The following is an 18303-nucleotide window of genomic DNA, read 5'->3' on the forward strand; positions in this document are numbered from 1 at the left end:
TTGTGCTGCTGAGCCCAATGCTCTGAGTTCTTCACCCAGATCTAGTTCTTTGACCAATACAGAAAAAAGGACAAATGTTCTGGGGACATTCTCTCTTTGGTGGACTCAGTAAGTACTGTATTGTATAGACTGAAAAACTGTATATACTCCTATCTATTTATGTATGTAGGAATGTATGTACACATCTGTCTATCTATCTATCTATCTATCTATCTATCTATCTATCTATCTATCTATCTATCTATCTATCATCTATTTAACTTTCCATCACCTATCTCTATCTATCAATCCATCCATCTATCTACCCCTATCCATCCATCCAACCTTGGATCTATCTTCTACAACTACTACTCTTCCTCTTCTATTTCTCCTTCTTCTTGCTCTTCCCTTATTCATCCAGGATATTATAACCACTTTTGCCTCCCTGAGTTTGTACAGTGCCTTAGTAAATATTAATTACATCATACAAATAAAAACTTTTCTCTGTGGGTTTCATTCTCCAGATTTCTCCACCCCAAGTCTTTGTAATCCCTTCTTCCACAACACTTGCTAAAATGTGACATTCCTTAGATCTCTGACACTGTGACACTAAAAATCTTGTGTAAAAGAATGTTTGTTTAAAAATGCGATTTGTGCTTAAAACAAGCCCAAAATCAACATCTAACAACTTTATACTTTAGTAACTTGCAAACACACCATCTAAGTTTGTTTCTTTATATGACAAATGCAATTTACATATAATGAATTCAATGAGTTGAGATATTCAATGTATATTAGTTCTCTGCCATGAAGTACACAAAAAGGTTTTCTGACTAAATGAATTTTTGTTAAGAGGTAAAATCCATAGAATTTTCTAAATGGAAGTGCAAAGATGCAAAAAAAAGGCTAGAAAATAGAGTTAATCCTAAGTCAGAAGTTTTATGGAACATAAAAAAATCAAGATCATATAAGAAACTGCTGTATTCATTAAAATTCCTTAGGCCAAAATTCAGTACACTTGTATACAATTAGAATGTAATTCTCTGTTGGGAATAATGGTGACAGAAGATGCCACTTAGAGTCAACCCTTTATACAGAGAAAAGGAAAATCCATGCTAGAACTTTCTTTTGAGAGCCTTAAAATGGCCTGCAAAAAGAGCCTGTCTTTGTCAGGGAGTATTCCGTCTCTCAACTACTTGAATTAGAAAAGACTTTCAAAAGATCAACGAAACATCCTGTCAAAGTGGCTCATGGCATTGTAGGCTATGAGAACAGATGAGATCAATCTGAGTGCAATAGAAGTGGGAAAGTAGGTCATGCACTTACTTAAACCTCCTTGAAATACAGGCTATGTAATCTACTGATATCTGAAAGAAATTATTTCCTGATGGACTGGCTCACAGGAAGCATTGGGGATGCTTGGTTATCACAAGCAGAGGTCTCACACAGACTGGAAGATGATGAAGGAAGGATGGAGTTTTCCTGATAAAATATATATGAGAGAAGCAGTGCTTTACTGCCAATTCACTGAGCATGATAGAGCACTGGGCTGTGCTCACAGAAGAGGTCCAACATAAAATGGTTGATTCACCAGGAACTTCAGGACTGGTGTTTGCCTTCAGTGCCTTTGCAGAGCTCTAAGGGAGAATGTGAACTTGTAGAAACAACTAACATTTTTCAGGAAAGGGTGAAATGTTTTCTAACAATTTTCCTTTTTATGCAATACTTTTCTATTATTTTTGAGACTATAACTGCATTATTTTCTGTTCTTTCTCATCCTTCCAGGCCCTCCCTACACTATTCTTTGCTGTGCTTCTAATTTATGACATCTATTTTCATTAATTGTTGCTACATGCATATACATATATATGTGCATTCAGATATATATATCCATATTTTTATATTTCCTAAATGTAAACCAATCATTCTGTATAGCTAGCATATGTTTTCAGGACTGACGATTTGATATTGAGTATCCAACTGGTGCGTTCTTCCCTGGGTAGGGCTATTTCCTTAAGTCTCAAAAAGTTCTATGGAAAGAGACAGGAGGTTCATAACACTCAGCAATTAAACCATGGATGGAAAAGCTGAAACTTACAGGATTAACAAGGTCCTTCCGCTCCCAAGGTTAAATAGGCGGTAACTAAGGAGAACTGAAGAAATGAGACCCTCTGTCTCATTCAGCTGCAAACAAGTCATGCCAACACATTCAGAGTTCCAGTCTTCATGAGTCACCCATTCTAATGTAAGCCTTTGTGATGCCACACATTAGAGTTATTCATATTCCCATAAGTAATCCCATACCTATACTCCTGTATTAACCTCAATAAACTCATTAATTTTAGGGAAAAGGAATTACACAGTCTTCCCTGAGAGGCAGATACATAAAGGGGAACTGATAAGTAATACAAAAAGCCAACTTCTGGCTTCCTTTTTATTTTCTGTACTGAGACAAAGGCTTAATAGGCTTTGTCTTCCACCAACAGGCTGCCTCTACCAACTGTCTGGTTTAGGACAGATAGGCATGTTCACAGTCAGTCCTGAACATGGTCACTTGAAGCTGCAGGCGATCACCCAGAGTCAGATATTGGGGCAAAAGCTGAAAAATCAGAGATGCAGAGTAGGAAGCCAATAGTTCTACCTTTCTTTCTTTCTTTCTTTCTTTCTTTCTTTCTTTCTTTCTTTCTTTCTTTCTTTCTTTCTTTCTTTCTTTCTTTCTTTCTCTTTCTTTCTTTCTTTCTTTCTTTCTTTCTTTCTTTCTTTCTTTCTTTCTTTCTTTCTCTCTCTCTCTCTTTCCTTCTCTCTTTCCTTCTCTCTCTTTCTTTCTTTCTTTCTTTCTTTCTTTCTTTCTTTCTTTCTTTCTTTCTTTCTTTCTCTCTTTCTTTCTTCTCTCTCTCTTTCTCTCTCTCTCTCTCTCTCTCTCTCTCTCTCTCTCTCTCTCTCTCTTTCTTTGGTTTTTCAAGACAGTGTTTCTGTGTGTAGCTTTGTGCCTTTCCTGGACCTCACTTTGGAGACCAGGCTGGCCTCGAACTCACAGAGATCCACCTGCCTCTGCCTCCTGAGTGCTCAGGCTGGCCTCAAACTCACAGAGAACTGTCTGCCTCTGCCTCCTGGGTGCTGGGATTAAGATGTGCACCACCACCGCCCAGCTTTTTCTTTCTATTTATTTTATGTACATTGGTGTTTTGCCTGTGTGTGTCTGTGCAAAGGTCCCCTGGAACTAGAGCTACAGACAGTTGTCAGCTGCCAGGTGGGTGCTGGGAATTGAACCTGGGTCCTCTGGAAGAGCAGTCACTGTTCTTCACTCCTGAGTCATCTCTCCACCCCTAGCCAATACTTCTTAACCCTATGAAATACTCCACCAAAAGAGAGTAAGTACCTCTCTCACCCCACCTTATCACACTCTCTATTTGCCCAGCTCTATCACTTCTTTTCTGTCTGTCCAGATATCCAGACCTCTATGGTTAACTAATGGCTAGCTCCTCCTTCTGATTTTCAGGCAAGCTTTGTTAGAGCACAATAAAATATCACCACATTTCCCCTTTTTTTGTCTAAAGCAAAAAAGGGTTATCACTAATATAAGAAAAACTACATGTAATAAGTTCAATAAGTATATACAATATATAAGGCAATAAATACACTAAGTACAATAACTATATACAATATATAAAGGCAATAAATAATTCAACAATGTCTAGTCCATTTGGACGTGACAAAATCAGAAAAAATACTCCATTATCTATCCTATCTTCGTGAATCCAAAGGACTGTGTCTAATTCTCCTTTTATCCTAATTTGTATTACCAACCAAAAACTATCTTTTGATGTCTTTCAAACTTATACACTTTACACCTCTTTAGTGAGTTTCTTTTCCAAATTTCTTCAACAAGGAAAACTATAACTATCTAATGTTCAACTCCTTCAGAGACCTGAGAAGGAAATAATATTAACTGAGTAAACAGGAACTATAACTAAGTGACTTCCACAAAATGTGAGAAATAACAGAAACAGCTGGTTGCCTGGATAGTCACTCAAGATTTCTCTGCACCATTGGGACATCCATCTTTGGCCTACAGGCCTAGCATATCTGTCAGACTCATTGCAAAGCAGGATTTTCTGAAGGGCCTTTCTACTTTGTCTTTGCAAGGTGCATCAGTCCTTTTTTTTTGTGTCCTGCTTGTCCATTTTGGACAGCATACTGTCAGCATTGATGTAAGGTCACTTTCTTACCCAGTGGCTAACTTTGCCACAAATAAAGTAAACACTATATTGACTTTCTTCAATGCCCATTGTCTTCTTGAAGAAGATGGATACTGTGAGGATCCTACATGTTTCTGACTCATAAAAAAGAAGAAAAAATCTATGTTATCATTTTTCAATGCCATATTCTGAAGATCTCTGAAGTGCTTTAAGATGACCTGTCTATCTAAAATATATTTCTGCTTGACCTTGAGAACAGACCTAATATGACTACAGGTTTGATTGTAATGACTATCTACTAAACTGCATTTCTTTATTATCCTAAATAGTTGGCAATAACTTTCAAGGACTGAAAACTGCATTGCACTGTGAAATGAACTGTATAGGCATGATACATTGGACAAGACTAGAAATATATATGGAAGTATTTTCTAACAAAATCAATCTCAAATTTCTATCAATATACATAATTTATATACAATATACAAAAATCCAATCCAATGTGAAATATTTAAAACTAGTAGTTCCATTCTAAAAGAAGATTCAAAAATCTTTCTATATTACCATATCTATATTCTCTCTTTTTTCTTTTCAGAGTAGATTCAATAATCTACCCTTTGACCTACCTTTTCTATATCCTTTTCAACACATGAAAGTCTGTAAATGGAATTTACTATATATATAACTACAAGAAAAAATACCCACATAATCATCTCATTAAATACTGAAAAGACCTTTGACAAAATTCAACATCCCTTCACGATAAAAGTCTTGGAGTGATCAGAGATACAAGAAACATACCTAAATGAAATAAAGGCAACATACAGCAAGCTTACAGCCAACATCAAACTAAATGAAGAGAAACTCAAAGGGATTCTACTAAAATCAGAAATAACACAAGGCTGCTCACTGTCTCTATATCTATCAACATTGGACTTGAAGTTCTAGCTAGAGCAATAAGACAACAAAAGGAGAACAAGGTGGTACAAATTGTAAAGGAATAAGTCAAACATTCACTGTTTTCAGATGATATGACAGTATACATATGTGACCCCAAAAATTCCACCAGGGAACTCCATCAGCTGATAAACACTTTCAGTAATATGGCAGGATACAAGATTAACACACTCAAAAAAATCAGTAGCCCTCCTATATACAAATGATAAATGGGCTGAGAATGAAATCAGAGAAACATCCACCTTTACAATAGCCAAAGACAACAAAAATTCATTGGGGCAACCTATCTGATAAGAACTTTAAGTTTTTAAAAAAGAAATTGAAGTAGATATCAGAAAATGGAAAGCTCTCATTTGCTCTTGGATAGGTAGAATCAACATAGTAAAAATGGCGATCTTACCAAAGGCAATCTTCAGATTCAATTTAATTCCCATCAAAATCCCAACAAAAGTCTTCACAGACCTTCAAAGAACAATTTTCAACTTCAAATGGAAAACCAAAACCCAGGATAGCTAAAAAAAAATCGTGTACAATGAAGGAATGTCTGGCATCACCATCCCTGACCTCAAGGACTCCTATAGAGCTATATTTAAAAACAACTTGGTATTGGCATAAAAATAGACACATAGATCAATGGAACTGAATCAAAGACCCTGACTTTAATCTAAAGACATATGAACACCTGATTTTTGACAAAGAAGCTAAAATTATACAATGAAAAAAAGAAAGCATTTTTGACAAATGGTGCTGGCATTCACACATGCTAGAATGCAAATTGATCCTTTATCTGTGCCCATGCACAAAACTCAAGTCCAAATGGATCAAACACCTGAACATAAATCCAATTACACTGAACCTGATAGAAGAGAAGTAGCACAGACACTGAGAGCAACAACTAATACATGGGACCTCCTGCAACTGAGAAGCTTCTGTAAGGCAAAAGAGACAGTTAACAAGACAAGATGACAGCCTACAGAATGGGAAAAGATTTTTACCAAACCCACATCTGACAGAGGGATGATCTCCAAAATATAAAAAGAACTCAAGAAACTAGACATCAAAATACCAAATAATCCAACTTAAAAAATGGGGTACAGATCTAAACAGAGAATTCACAATAGAAGAATATTAAATGGCCAAAAGACATTTAAGGAATTGCTTAAAATCCTTAGCCAAGAGGGAAATGCAAATCAAATGACACTAAGATACCATCTCACTAACAACCTCATAGCTTGAGTGAGCTCTACTGACACTGGGGGAATCTTCATAAATAACTATGTAACTTTTTTTGAGCCCAAAATCTCTAAAATTCTGAGGATCTTCCCTGGGTGAATATTCACTTCAGAGGTCTCATCCCTACTACTCCCCTTTATCCTGACCTCATTTCTAAGCATCCTTTCTTTCTCAAATTGTTGATTATTAATCTTAAGGAGGGGAAAATCCAACCCTGGACAGTGCATCCGAAGTGAGCTTTCAACTTCACTTAGATAAAGTTTCTAATGAAGCAGAGGCCTAGATTTCTGGCTTTGAAAGGAGGATATACCTAAAGGCTTCCATTGTGAATCCAGAGGATCCTGAAAATGGCACCTTGGTTTCAAGTCACTTTTGGGTGAGGTATGTAACAGGGATGAAATAGGTATACCAGTTGACATCAGCACATGGACATTCTACTGTATCCTGGAGAGCCCTGGCATTCCATGTGATGTCACCAGTGTTGTGGCAATGCCAACTGTCATTGGGGCATTTGTGCAGTGTCTCGTGTTTCACCTACAGACATGCTGTCTAGACTGAACAGGATTGTTGGGAGACAGGATGGAGAGCACAGGGAGACCAAAGGGAGGCAGAAGGAAGATGACCTTCAGTCTCCATGTCACACATCAAGAAATAAATGGTTCTGGGGAAAGCTCAGTGAGTCCTGGGAAAGGGATGGGGAGCTTCTTGAAGGAGGAAGGCTTGAGCTGTTCCTTCCAGGAGTGGGGCTAAGCAGGTGAGAGTTTCTGAGAAGCAATGGGCCTACCTGCTCGTCTGAGTTCTTCAAAAGCAGAACAAAGTTGAGGATTTTCAAGGTTAGTTTGGCAGAAAGCCAGAGATGGTCAAGGCTGCAGCTGTTCTGTTGAGGGCCTTCTGCTTTCACTCTGAGTGGGAAGGAAGCACATGGGAACTAAAGAGGTTTCAGTACCAGCCGAGCAACTCACACACACTGGATGTCTTTTGGTGTGTGTCACTAATAACAGAGAGAGTAATGTCCCCTGGCCAGAGCTAGAGGTTCTCACATTTTAAATAACAACCACTAGCAGGGCAGGAGCTACCAAGTATTGCTGCATGTCAGTGACCCCTAAGATTTCTGAGTTCCTGCCCTCTCACTAGCCAGTCATCTTTCTTCTACCTTGAGTGCAGGACTGGGACATCACTCTTCCTGTAAGTATTTGTTCTTGATGTCAGAGGGCTCACCTGTGGATGCCCAGTTCATAGGTATTTTCAGTCACACCTTTCAGTGGTTGATAACAAGTTCGCTAACCTCATAATGGATGGAATGTATTCTCCTGAAGCTTTTGGTAAAACTTTCATCTTTACCTATGTGACTTATCATTACTCTGACAGGACCCACATAATCCTCCACTATCCTCATATATTGTAACTGCCCCGTGGATCTTCTCTGATGTGCTTATTCACCTCGTGCAACTGATCTTCCTTCCCCATTATACTGAGCTAATGTCTTAGCATCCTTTATTTCTCATCTTGTTAGAGATCATCAGGAAGAGAAAAGCCATTCCTGGGCACAGTTTGGAAAATGAGTCTTGCCCTCCATACATGATGAACTATTGAATTAGAATGAAATAGATTCTAATCAATCAGAGAGATCTCGGGATTGGAAGGAGGAGGTGCTGAAGGATTTCCCCTGTGTCTCAGGGAAGGCTCCTGGAAAGGGCAGCTTGGCTTATGGTGAACTGGGGAAGAGTTTGTTATCAAATAGATAAAGGTGTTGGCAGTGACCCTACAGTCCCTTCTCTGGAAATTCTATTATATCCTGGAGAACCCATGGCATCTTTTGTGAAATCACCAGTGTTGTGGCAATGCCAAATGCCCTTGAGGCATTCATTAAGTGTGTATAGGGTTCACCAATCAACATGTTGGCAAGACTGAGCATACTGACTGGAAGAGAGATCTCTGTTTTTTTAGGGAGGAGTTAGGCCAGAACTGGACCTTCTAGTAATGGGGTTCAGTAGCTGTAATCATCTGAAGCCATGTGCCTATGCTGCTTCTCTGGGTCCCTAAAGAGCAGATCCAAAGTGGAGGTTTCTGACGGTTAGTTGGCAGAGGGCCAGGAATGGTCAAGGATGCAGTGCTGTGCTAGGACCTTTTTCAGTTCATTCTGATTGTCAAAGAATGCCAAAGGAGGCACAGAACCACTAATGAGGTATCAGGGTAGCATGTTGCTGCACTTTATTCTCAGTGGATTTCTGTAGGTTTCATGGATATCTGATATAAATACCAGAGAGCAAACTTTCCATCCATGTACCCAGGTCTGAGACATTCAGTGTCTTTTAGTCCTGCACACAGGTTATCAGGCAGGGAGGTACAAAGCACCAGGCAATCCAGGACTTTCTTGCATCACATCAGGTATCACCTGACAATTCCAAACCAACATGACCTGCCTTGCTTATGCCTTTCAGGGACAGTGGGGCTGCAGGAGGGCCTGAGGCATATATCTATCCTCAGAGATTGGAGACAGACACATGACTTATGGTCCCCAGTTTAAGGATAGATGCTCTGATTTTTGAGGGCTTCACTGGGTGTCATGCATTTCCTCTTCCTCAGGCCTCCTCTTGGGACTCCACATGGTCTCTTGGCCCTATGCCATTCGTCTGTACAAATTCACTGTGTTTATGTACCTACAGGGACTACTAGGAAGGCATCATCCACACCCTTCTTCCTCACTGAGCAGGAGAAGCAGCTGAACCAGGTGGATAAACTGACCCTTCAGCTACAGATGATGACCAATGAGAGGAATGAACTGCTGGAACTCCTGGCCCTTTATAACAACAATGAGTTGAACAACAGGTATTCATCATGCCCTTTTCTCTAGCGACTGTCTTGACCCTACTGTGTCCTAAGTGCATTTGAGAGGCAGAACTGAAGCCTGTAGGAGTGAGATAGGACATAGGCTGTTCTGATTCCTCCAAATGAAAAAGCAGACCCTGTGGCCTGAATCACAATCTACAGAGGGGCAGTAGGGTGTAAGATCACAACATGCATTTCAAGAGGCCTTGACAGACATCGGCTTTTAGGAGATGCTTGGTGCTCTGGGTTGAGTGTTTATATTTGACTATTTATTTTTGCTTTTTGCTCTGGGAACAGGCTGAAAGGCCTTGTCGTCCATCTGTGTGTCTGGAAGGCTTGGAGTTCATTCCTGCTCCTCTCTGGTCTTGTTCCTTATACTTTGAGGCAATGCCCCCTACGTGCATTTCTTTGACATCCTGTGTGTGGGTTCATGTGTCTGAAGTGCTCTCTAAGGGGCCCAAACATTGCAAACATGGCAGTGGCCGGTTTTGCTCTTTTCACTTCTCTCTCCCTTGATAAACCATTAGATAACATTCCTAAATTTAGTCCCCAAAGTCCAGTCCCTTTTGTGGACACTGACTCATTCTTGAAACTAAACACCAAAGTTCAACAATCAAAATTTATTACTTGGTTACACTGGCTAACCTGTCCCATCAGAGCTCAACAATTTACCCAGCACAGACTTAAACTTCTCTACTTAAAAACCCACTGTTAAAAAAGCCTGCTGCTTGCTGTGTGCCTTCGCCTGCTCAAGAGACAGGCTCCCAAGCTATGCTTGCACTGCTAGGTTAATAAATCTCCTTGTGCTGAGGATTGTGTGTCTGAGTGTGTTCTGTACTGTCTCTGAGAGGCTCACTTACTGTGTGTGTGTGTGTGTGTGTGTGTGTGTGTGTGTGTGTCCGTCCTTTCAGATCCTGAGAGTCAGAGATTCATAGTAGGTCTGAATATTCACATGTCTCAAAGATTTCTGGTGATGGAAGTGCTGAGGCCAGGGAGCCCCACATTGAGCATCACTGCTCTCAGCCTTTGTGCTCATCCTGGTCCCTCATTGGAATCCCCTTGGGTGTTTATAAAGACATCTGAATGTAGTGCCTCCCCATGGCAATACAGATCATGAGTTCTGGGTATCCTTGTAAGGAGAAAAATCTCTGTTCTCAAGACAGTGGGAATGTCATTGCAGATTTCAGATACACCCCCATCTGTGGCACAGACTGCTCAGACCTTCTTAGCCAGCTAGTCTGCTCCTAGAGGTCTACTGAGGGAGCTCATGTAGCCCTGTCTCCTTCCCTATTGACACCCAACCTTTCCTGGCCATGGGACAGTAAGGCAAGTCTAATGCACATCAGGAGGTCCAGTATAGAATTCATGGTGTGACATCCAGTGGGCTAGGGTAGTATAAAACAGAATCTTAATTTATGTGGTTCCTGAGACCTGTATTCATGGGGTTCTTTGCTCCTGGGGCCATGCCCTACCACAGGCTGAAATCTGAGCTGGAGATGCTGAAAACACAGCATAAGGAGATGTCAGATGTAAAGAAATTCCCCAAGGAAATTTGTGAGGCTTTGTACAAGTGCCAGGAGCTGAATGAGCACACCAACTCCTACCGGTGAGTGCCTAATTTAGATGGGACCCCTGAAATTGTTAAGGACTCCTTCTGGTAGTCTGAAGTTTTTCCAGTCCTGCCTGATGCATCTGTCAGGAGGAATCTGTCCCATCCACCTCCTGCAGCCAAATGGTCCCAAAGACACACACAGAGGCTTATAGTACTTACAAACTGTATGGCCAATGGCTTAAGTTTCTGGCTAGCTAGCTCTATCATCTTAAAGTAACCCATTTCTATTAATCTATGTTTGCCACATGGCTGCTGCATGGCCAAGCTGCTGGCATGTTTCTCCTTGGGTGGCAGCTGGCATCTCCTCCACCTCTGACTTTCTTTTCTGTCTCTTCTGGATTTTTCTGCCTGGTTCCATCCTGCCTTGCCATAGGCCAAAGCAGCTTATTTATTAACCAATGGGAGTAACACTTATTCACAGTATACAGAAGATATCCCACAGCAGCTTCTTCCCTTCTTCACCTTTGAACAAAGCTGGGCTGTGGTTCTAGACTGTTTACCTCTTAGCGGGAGCCTGCCTTATAGCTCTTAGACTTCTGCCTCCTAAACTGGGTTCTCCTAAGAGTGAAGAGTCTGAGAGCCCCTCCCAACATTTTCCTGTCAACTTCTGGAGCTTCTAGAGAGAAAACATGGTTTGCACCATGAATGTTTTCTGTGGCTCTGGCAGGAGCTTACAGAGCTGGTTTCTATGGGAAACATGGATGGAATGTATTCCCATTGGGTCCTCTGTCCCCCTTAGGGCATGGTTTTCCTCTACCTGCTCATGTTTCCCCAATATGGTGAACAGTTATGCACCAGGGTGTGTGTGGAGGAAGTGGGGGATCCAGTTTTCATAGGTACATGGATCCCTTTTGCTGTCAGCGTATTCAGAAGTAGTTTGAATCTTTCTGTAATTTGCCTATTCTCTGGCTTTGGCCTGCACCTGAGTGATGCTGCCATGGCTAATGCCGGTTCCTGCCCAGGGTTCATGGGGATGGGGACATGGGACCTTGCAGGAAGGATGGTATTAGGAGGCAGGAGTGGCAGATGGAGGTAGAGCTCATCATTTTTGGTGACATTTCAGCACCCTCTACTGTCAGCTCCTGAGTGAATGGACTCAGCTAAAGGAAAAAGTGAGCATGTTGAAAAAGAACAACAGAAAGCTGCATGGGGAGCAGATTTTACTACAAGAATCCTGCAAGGAGGCAAGGAGGCTCTGTGAGGAGGCTCATGAGAAGATCTATGACCTCTGCACAAAGCAGCAGCAGGTAGGTTGAAGCATCAGGGCCAAGATGCCCACTTGTCTAACCATACACACACATACACACACCCATGTAACTCTCTACTCACTTATCCAAGTGACCCATCCCATCCAATAGTTCATTTCTGTAATCATTTACAAGTCTTTCTGAGGAGTTAGCCTCTTGGAAGGCACTGCATGACTGCCAAGGAAACCCTACTGCTCTGCTAGAAGCTGCAGTCCATTGAGGGAGAAGAGTAAATCACATATCACTCACCTATGTGTCAGTATGGTAGGAGCGGTGTTATGATGGGAGTCACTTAGGGAGTAGCACAGCGATCCGAGTGAGTGAGGTCAAGGGTCTGGGTCTCATTTGCTTGGCAGGGGTCATATGAGATCAGAGGCAGGAACAGCATGGAAGGAGGAACGTCCCCTACAAAAATCAAGCAATGGATCTATTTTAAAATTAATAAGTAGAATCCTTTTCTTTCACGGCATAGAAGTAACTTCCCAGGAAATGTCTGGTTTGTCTTACTGGCTTCACACATGGAACCTGACATTTTGATGCTCACTCTATCATATTTATAGCTGTGTCTTAGGAAAGACTCCTCCTAATAGTTGTATAGAATATTGCATTTCAGGAAAGTGCTATGGGTGACCTAAGTAGCCTCCTACTGATATAACTGGGGCGGTTTTCACATCATATGCACTGTAATCCAGTCAAAAGTTGTTGGGTAATGACAATGGTGATTTCCATTCGCAAGTGCAATCAATGTCTTTTGTGTCAGAATCTGGGCAGGTTTAGTGAGGAGACTATGATGGGTCAACTTGGATCTATCAGGAGGCTTCATGTCCAGCCCTCTTCCATGAGCACTTGGTCTTGTGTGGTCAAACTCATTTGTGCAGCGGTTGCTATTTATCTGTACAATCAGTGAGTCTGCTATAAAAACTGCCCTAGGAGGGGAAACAAGTTCAGGCCAGGGCAGAAAAGCCTGGCTGTGTCTAAGAAGCTTGTAGACAGCAGGGAGGACCCACTACCTCTCCCTGTAGTACAAAAAGAGTTGCAACATTCCAGCCTCCTCCCTTTCCCTTCTGGGTTCAAGAGAGGTGTGTGTGTGTGTGTGTGTGTGTGTGTGTGTGTGTGTGTGTGTGTGTATGTGTGTGTGTGTGTGTGTGTGTGTGTGTGTGTGTGTGTATTTGTGTGTTTTCTTATGTGTAATTTTGTGGGTATGAAAATATGTGCTTGAGCCTCTATGTGTATGTTCACTCACTCACGGAACAATGGGACATCTTTAAGAATGGTGGAGACAGATTTGAATGAGAAAGTACTGTGCCTAATCTGGTTAGTACCACTTTGCATCAGTCAAAGAACAGATGGTGTTGTCCATCATTCTGCATGTCCACACAGTTAACTACAACAAAAGACAGAAAACTGATGAAGGCTAAAAGGTTTTCAGGTATTTTCAGGTTTTTCAGGTAGAGGCAGAATTATTTATCTGCAAAGAAATCCTCGGGATAAAAACAAAGTAATAGGGTCTATAAAGGTGAGAAAGAAGCTACTGAGAGGCAGGAAAGGCTGCCTGAGGGTTTGTGTCCTCCTCTGTTCTGGGTGAATAGTGCCTGACCACTGATGAATTCCCTGCATCCTGTTTTGTTTTTCTCCTCATTGTCTGCTGCCATTTTCCTTTCACCTTTCCCTAACCTTGGTTCAGCTAACCTTGTCCTTGGAGCTTGGCCTGGATTTTATTCCCTGAGAAATTCTGAACTGCAGAGGTGCTTGTGGATGCATCTCAGCCCAGCAGAAGTCCCACAGCTATGCTGAGGTGTGAGAAGAGGCTGTCTCAGTGCACACCTTAGGCTCATCACACTCTAAAGCACCCACTCAATGTTGTGTCTGCAGCACTCAGAAACTGCTTTTATTCCAAACTTCTTCATACTGAGTTAAAATCGGCCTGATGGAAGGTTGGGAGAAATGAGAACTATCAGATATTGGTAGGAGTGTAAGATGTTGTAGCCCTGTGAGAAGCTCTTTAAAATAATTCAGAATATTGAATGCAGATTCCAAGTGGACCATTGATTCCAGAGTGGAAAGTAGGTGTCCACAGAGAAGAGAGGACAACAGGGTTATAGCAGGACTCATCAGAACACCCCCAACTAGAAACTACTCAGATGCACATCCTTGATGAGTGCAAACATACAATGTGGTCCATGGAATATAGTTAAACATGGAATAATACATGCAATCCTTTCACTGAGTTAGTCAACCTTCTGTTACTCAAAGAAATACCTGACACAGTCATCTTACTTGGAGGAAAGGTTAATATAGACTCCTGAGTTTAGAGATTTTCTAGTTTCTGAGCATGTTGCTTTGGGCCTAAATTGAGGCAACCTGTACTTTAGAGAGCTTCTTTAGGAGGAAGCTGCCCTCCCTGGAGGCACTGGGAAGCATTGAGTGAGAGCAAGGGGCTGGCCCATTGCCATCCAGTGGTCTTGTGCTGGGGAACTAAGCCTTCAATTCGCAGACTGGAGAACTTGCTAGGAGAGCTTGTATTACTGGTAAATGATCCCTGGGGTTCACCTGTCTGTGTACAGGTTTACAAGGCAAGCATTACATTGACTTATCTGCATACTGAATTCTTCTCCCAGATCACCAGGCATGCATGTGTTATACAGACACACAGGCAGGCAACACCTGCACATATAACATAAAAATAAAATGAAAAATTATCTAAACAGAGTAAAAGTTCACAATCTTCTCTACATCACTGCGTTCAGAGGACCTTGCCTTTTCCTTTCTCTCTACTGGAATATGGGTAGAGAGGCTGTGGGTTAATGAAAGGTCACTTTCTTCTTCATAGTATCCCAGGTGATCTCATATTACATCAGTGTTTTCTGGTAAAGCAAACATGGAGACAATGTAGTGTGCTTGTATGTGTGCATCCATGTACATGTGTGTGTTCAAGAGTGTGTGTGTGTGTGTGTGTGTGTGTGTGTGTGTGTGTGTGCATGTGTCTATATGTACAGGGGTGCAGGAAACCCTTTCCTAAAAACACAATCTTCTAATGAACAGGAACATCAAAGACTTGAGGAAGATCTTCAGTCTCTGATGAAGCAGAAGGAGCTGCTCACCCGGCAAAGGGACTTGGCAGCAAAGCTGCAGCATCACTTCACTGTGTCCCAGATGAGGTAGGAGCTCAGGCTTCCAGAAGCAGGGGGATCTAAGTGGGTCCACTGTACCTAGATCTCTGTCCTCTGAGTTTCTGTTCAATTGGTAAAGCTCCTAACCACAGCCAGTGAAGGAACACCTCAGAGTGTCATTGCTGTCTCAATCAACAGGAACTTCCGGCTAGGAAGCAATATGCTTTCTCCTTGGTCTTATGGGGATTGTGTCCCCTTCTTCCCTTCTGAAAACTCTAGTATGCTATGAGTATCTCAAATCTAACATTAGATCTCCTCACAAATATTCCCATGGCATCCAGAAACCTACAGGGAAAATCATCAATCATGAAGGAAAGTGTGTCTTCCTGCAACTTTATTTTCCACCAGGAACATCACATTTAGAGATAAGTGTCTACCCTTCGGCAGATTTGAATACAGCACATTTCTGCTGATAGCAGGCTCTCTGCAGTGTTTATCAGTTTCTCATGCGAAGATTTACTCTGGTCACAAACAGAGTAGGAGTTGACAAGCTAATCCCATGCAGGGGTATGGGCTGTAGGATTAATCAGAGCTTTCTCTGCATTGCTGTGTAGGCTCCACTAGAGGACAGGCATAGAGTTGTCCAAGAGGTTCTCATTCACCTGGTATCTAATCAAGGACAGCAACATTTCTCCTGACCTGTTCCTCAGACCTTGTCAAACTGATATTTCTCAAAAATGATGTCTTTGGATTGCTGGAGAAATATGCTGTTTCTTCTAATCCAGCACAGTGTGTATTTTCCAGTTCAACTTCTAGGAGTTTTTAAAAGTTGAGGAAAAAAATCCTGCCCGGGTTCTCTCTGACCCTTTTGCCTTGGGGAAGCAGGGAATGAACTCAGCTGAAAGGTAAAGCTCGATTGTCTAGCTGAGTAGATCTGATGAGGGCTCAAAAGCTGACATGGCAGGTCCCCCAGGCTTGTGTCCCAGCTGCCTTTCTCCCCTAGGTTTGAAAACCTCCAGCAGGAACTGGAGCAGACCACAGCCCAGGATGAGAGCCTCCTGCAGATGGAGCTGCTGAAGCAGAAACACTATGTCCCAGGCAAGTAAGCCACCACTGAGCCCCATCCCCAGCAGCCAGGGTGTTCATGGGGTGTGTTTCCTTCCTTAACTTTTGTTTACTAGGAGTATATAGACCCTGATTTTCTTGCCATGTGCACAGCAAAACTGTTTCTGAATCATATTTTCTTTTCTGATTTTCCCTGACAGTACCTGTTAAGGAGACTGGGAAGGCTGGAAGAAGCCAAAGACACCTTGAAGGCATGACATTCTACACTCCAGGTTCAAGGCCTCCTCAGAAAATGCCACCTCTTTTCAGCTTTGAACTCACTAGTGAGGCAAATATCAACCTACCATGAGGCGGTCCAGCCATAATCGGATCCACATCTGTTGGCTCACTATCCCCAGATAAAAGTTTGTGCAAAAAAAAGTCTAATATACAGAGAACACAACACAAATTACTAAGAACCCTGACTCCATATGTAATGGAAATCTGACAAGGAATACTGTGTTAATGTCACACTGCCATCCAGACATGCCACACCAAAAGCATAAGATTCTCTCTAGTGCAGTGCTAAAGCTGAAGCCATGTCATGGGCAAGTGTAGCTGAAGATAATTCACTACAGAGAATATGCCAGTTCCTCACCTCTTTTGCTCTTCCATAATGAAATTCCAAAGGAAACTGAAATTTTCCTTTTTTTTGGTTTATATCTTAGGATATTTATGCTTAGGTTTTTTGGTTTTATTCATTTTCGTTTAAGGTTGTGTTAAATTTTGTTATAATTTTATTCTTGTCATTGCTTTAATAGTTTGCTAAGGCTATATACTGTATATAATGACTGCTGTTTTGAAAACTCCCTTTGAGTAAAATGAATGTATTTTATGAATAAAATAAATTTCAAACTTTTCATTCTAAGACTCTTCTTTTTATTTCCTGATTTCCTTTATACAAGTTTAATGAGCGTTCTCATTTCCTGAGAGACCTGGATTTTAAATTAAATTCCACCTGCATTTTAAATTAAAAAGGTTTGTTAGCTGTCTGTCCTGTGAGTCTTCTGAGACAGGAATAAATGCTCTTAGATGAGGTTTCACATGCCTGCAAACCCAGAAATCACAGGCTTGGATGTATCTCAGTATGTTCTTGGAATCTTGGGCTGCACACAGATTTCCCAGCCATGGGTCTCGGGGCTACACAAGTGGGTGGCGACTTGGATGTTGGTTTATAGCCTACCTCATGTATACCCACTACATAATAGAAAAATTAGACATATTGTATCCTTGAGGTCATATATTTAGGTAAGAGTAAAATGTTGTACACTGTACACACATGTTCACGGAACTTCATGTAGACCAAATTAAAGGGAAACACAAGTATATTGTCCCAGGCCACTCAGGAAATGAGAATGCTCATTAAACTTGTATAAAGGAAATCAGGAAATAAAAAGAAATCTGCCTCTGGTTTTCTTGAAATATATCATGAGTGATAAGTGAACAGCAGAGCTGATTTCCTGCAAGACAATTTAGGATATTTTGTGGCGCTTTTGTTTATACTTATGGGTGTTTTGCCACTACATACATGCAATTCCCACAAAGGCCAGGTGAGGGCAGAATCTACCTGCATTTTAAATTAAAAAGGTTTGTTAGCTGTCTGTGCTGTGAGGCTTCTGAGACAGGAATAAATGCTCTTAATGGATGAGCCATCTCCACAGTCCTGTAATAGACCCTTGTCCTCCCAGCCCTGTGTGCTGTATTAGGTGGATTGGATCACTCCCCACCAAAGACTGAAGTTTATTGAAAACTGTAGGGACAGCATGCTAATTGTCTTAGGCTACCACACATTCATTCAGGGCTCTCATAGGATCAGGATCCTGCCCCAGTCACTGACTGTCAGATTGGAACAGATTTGCTAGATCTCTTCTAGGTTGACAACACCTATTAAGCCTGTCTGATGTAATAAATATTGAGAAGACCCTGCTGGGGGCGGAGGTAGGATGAGGAATCCCTCTTGATGGTCTGATAAACAATGTTGGGAGGAACCTCATGACTAGGTGGAGTGGATGGAGCCTGCATCAGGGGCCACA

At 41.6% G+C, this 18303-nt stretch overlaps 1 protein-coding gene across 1 annotated transcript; it reads left to right on the forward strand.

The window, feature by feature from the left end:
- The first annotated feature begins 784 nt into the window (after positions 1-784).
- LOC143269247 (disks large homolog 5-like) lies at positions 785-17132 on the forward strand. Its single transcript, XM_076554316.1, has 7 exons — positions 785-7043; positions 9035-9197; positions 10675-10803; positions 11873-12056; positions 15099-15214; positions 16170-16264; positions 16432-17132. Exons 1-7 carry the CDS (start codon positions 6911-6913, stop codon positions 16578-16580), a joined length of 969 nt encoding a protein of 322 aa, XP_076410431.1. The 5' UTR covers positions 785-6910; the 3' UTR covers positions 16581-17132.
- Positions 17133-18303: the final 1171 nt, after the last annotated feature.

The sequence above is a fragment of the Peromyscus maniculatus genome, chromosome 18 (genome assembly GCF_049852395.1).
Source record: "Peromyscus maniculatus bairdii isolate BWxNUB_F1_BW_parent chromosome 18, HU_Pman_BW_mat_3.1, whole genome shotgun sequence".
NCBI lineage: Eukaryota > Metazoa > Chordata > Mammalia > Rodentia > Cricetidae > Peromyscus > Peromyscus maniculatus.

What these genes read in the sequence shown, in the direction of transcription:
- LOC143269247 (XM_076554316.1), top strand. Translation starts at nt 6,911, where the DNA reads ATGCTGTCTAGACTGAACAGGATTGTTGGGAGACAGGATGGAGAGCAC. An exon ending in AACAATGAGTTGAACAACAG is followed by an intron (nt 9,198 to 10,674) that starts GTATTCATCATG and finishes GCCCTACCACAG; the next exon opens with GCTGAAATCTGAGCTGGAGA. An exon ending in GAGCACACCAACTCCTACCG is followed by an intron (nt 10,804 to 11,872) that starts GTGAGTGCCTAA and finishes GTGACATTTCAG; the next exon opens with CACCCTCTACTGTCAGCTCC.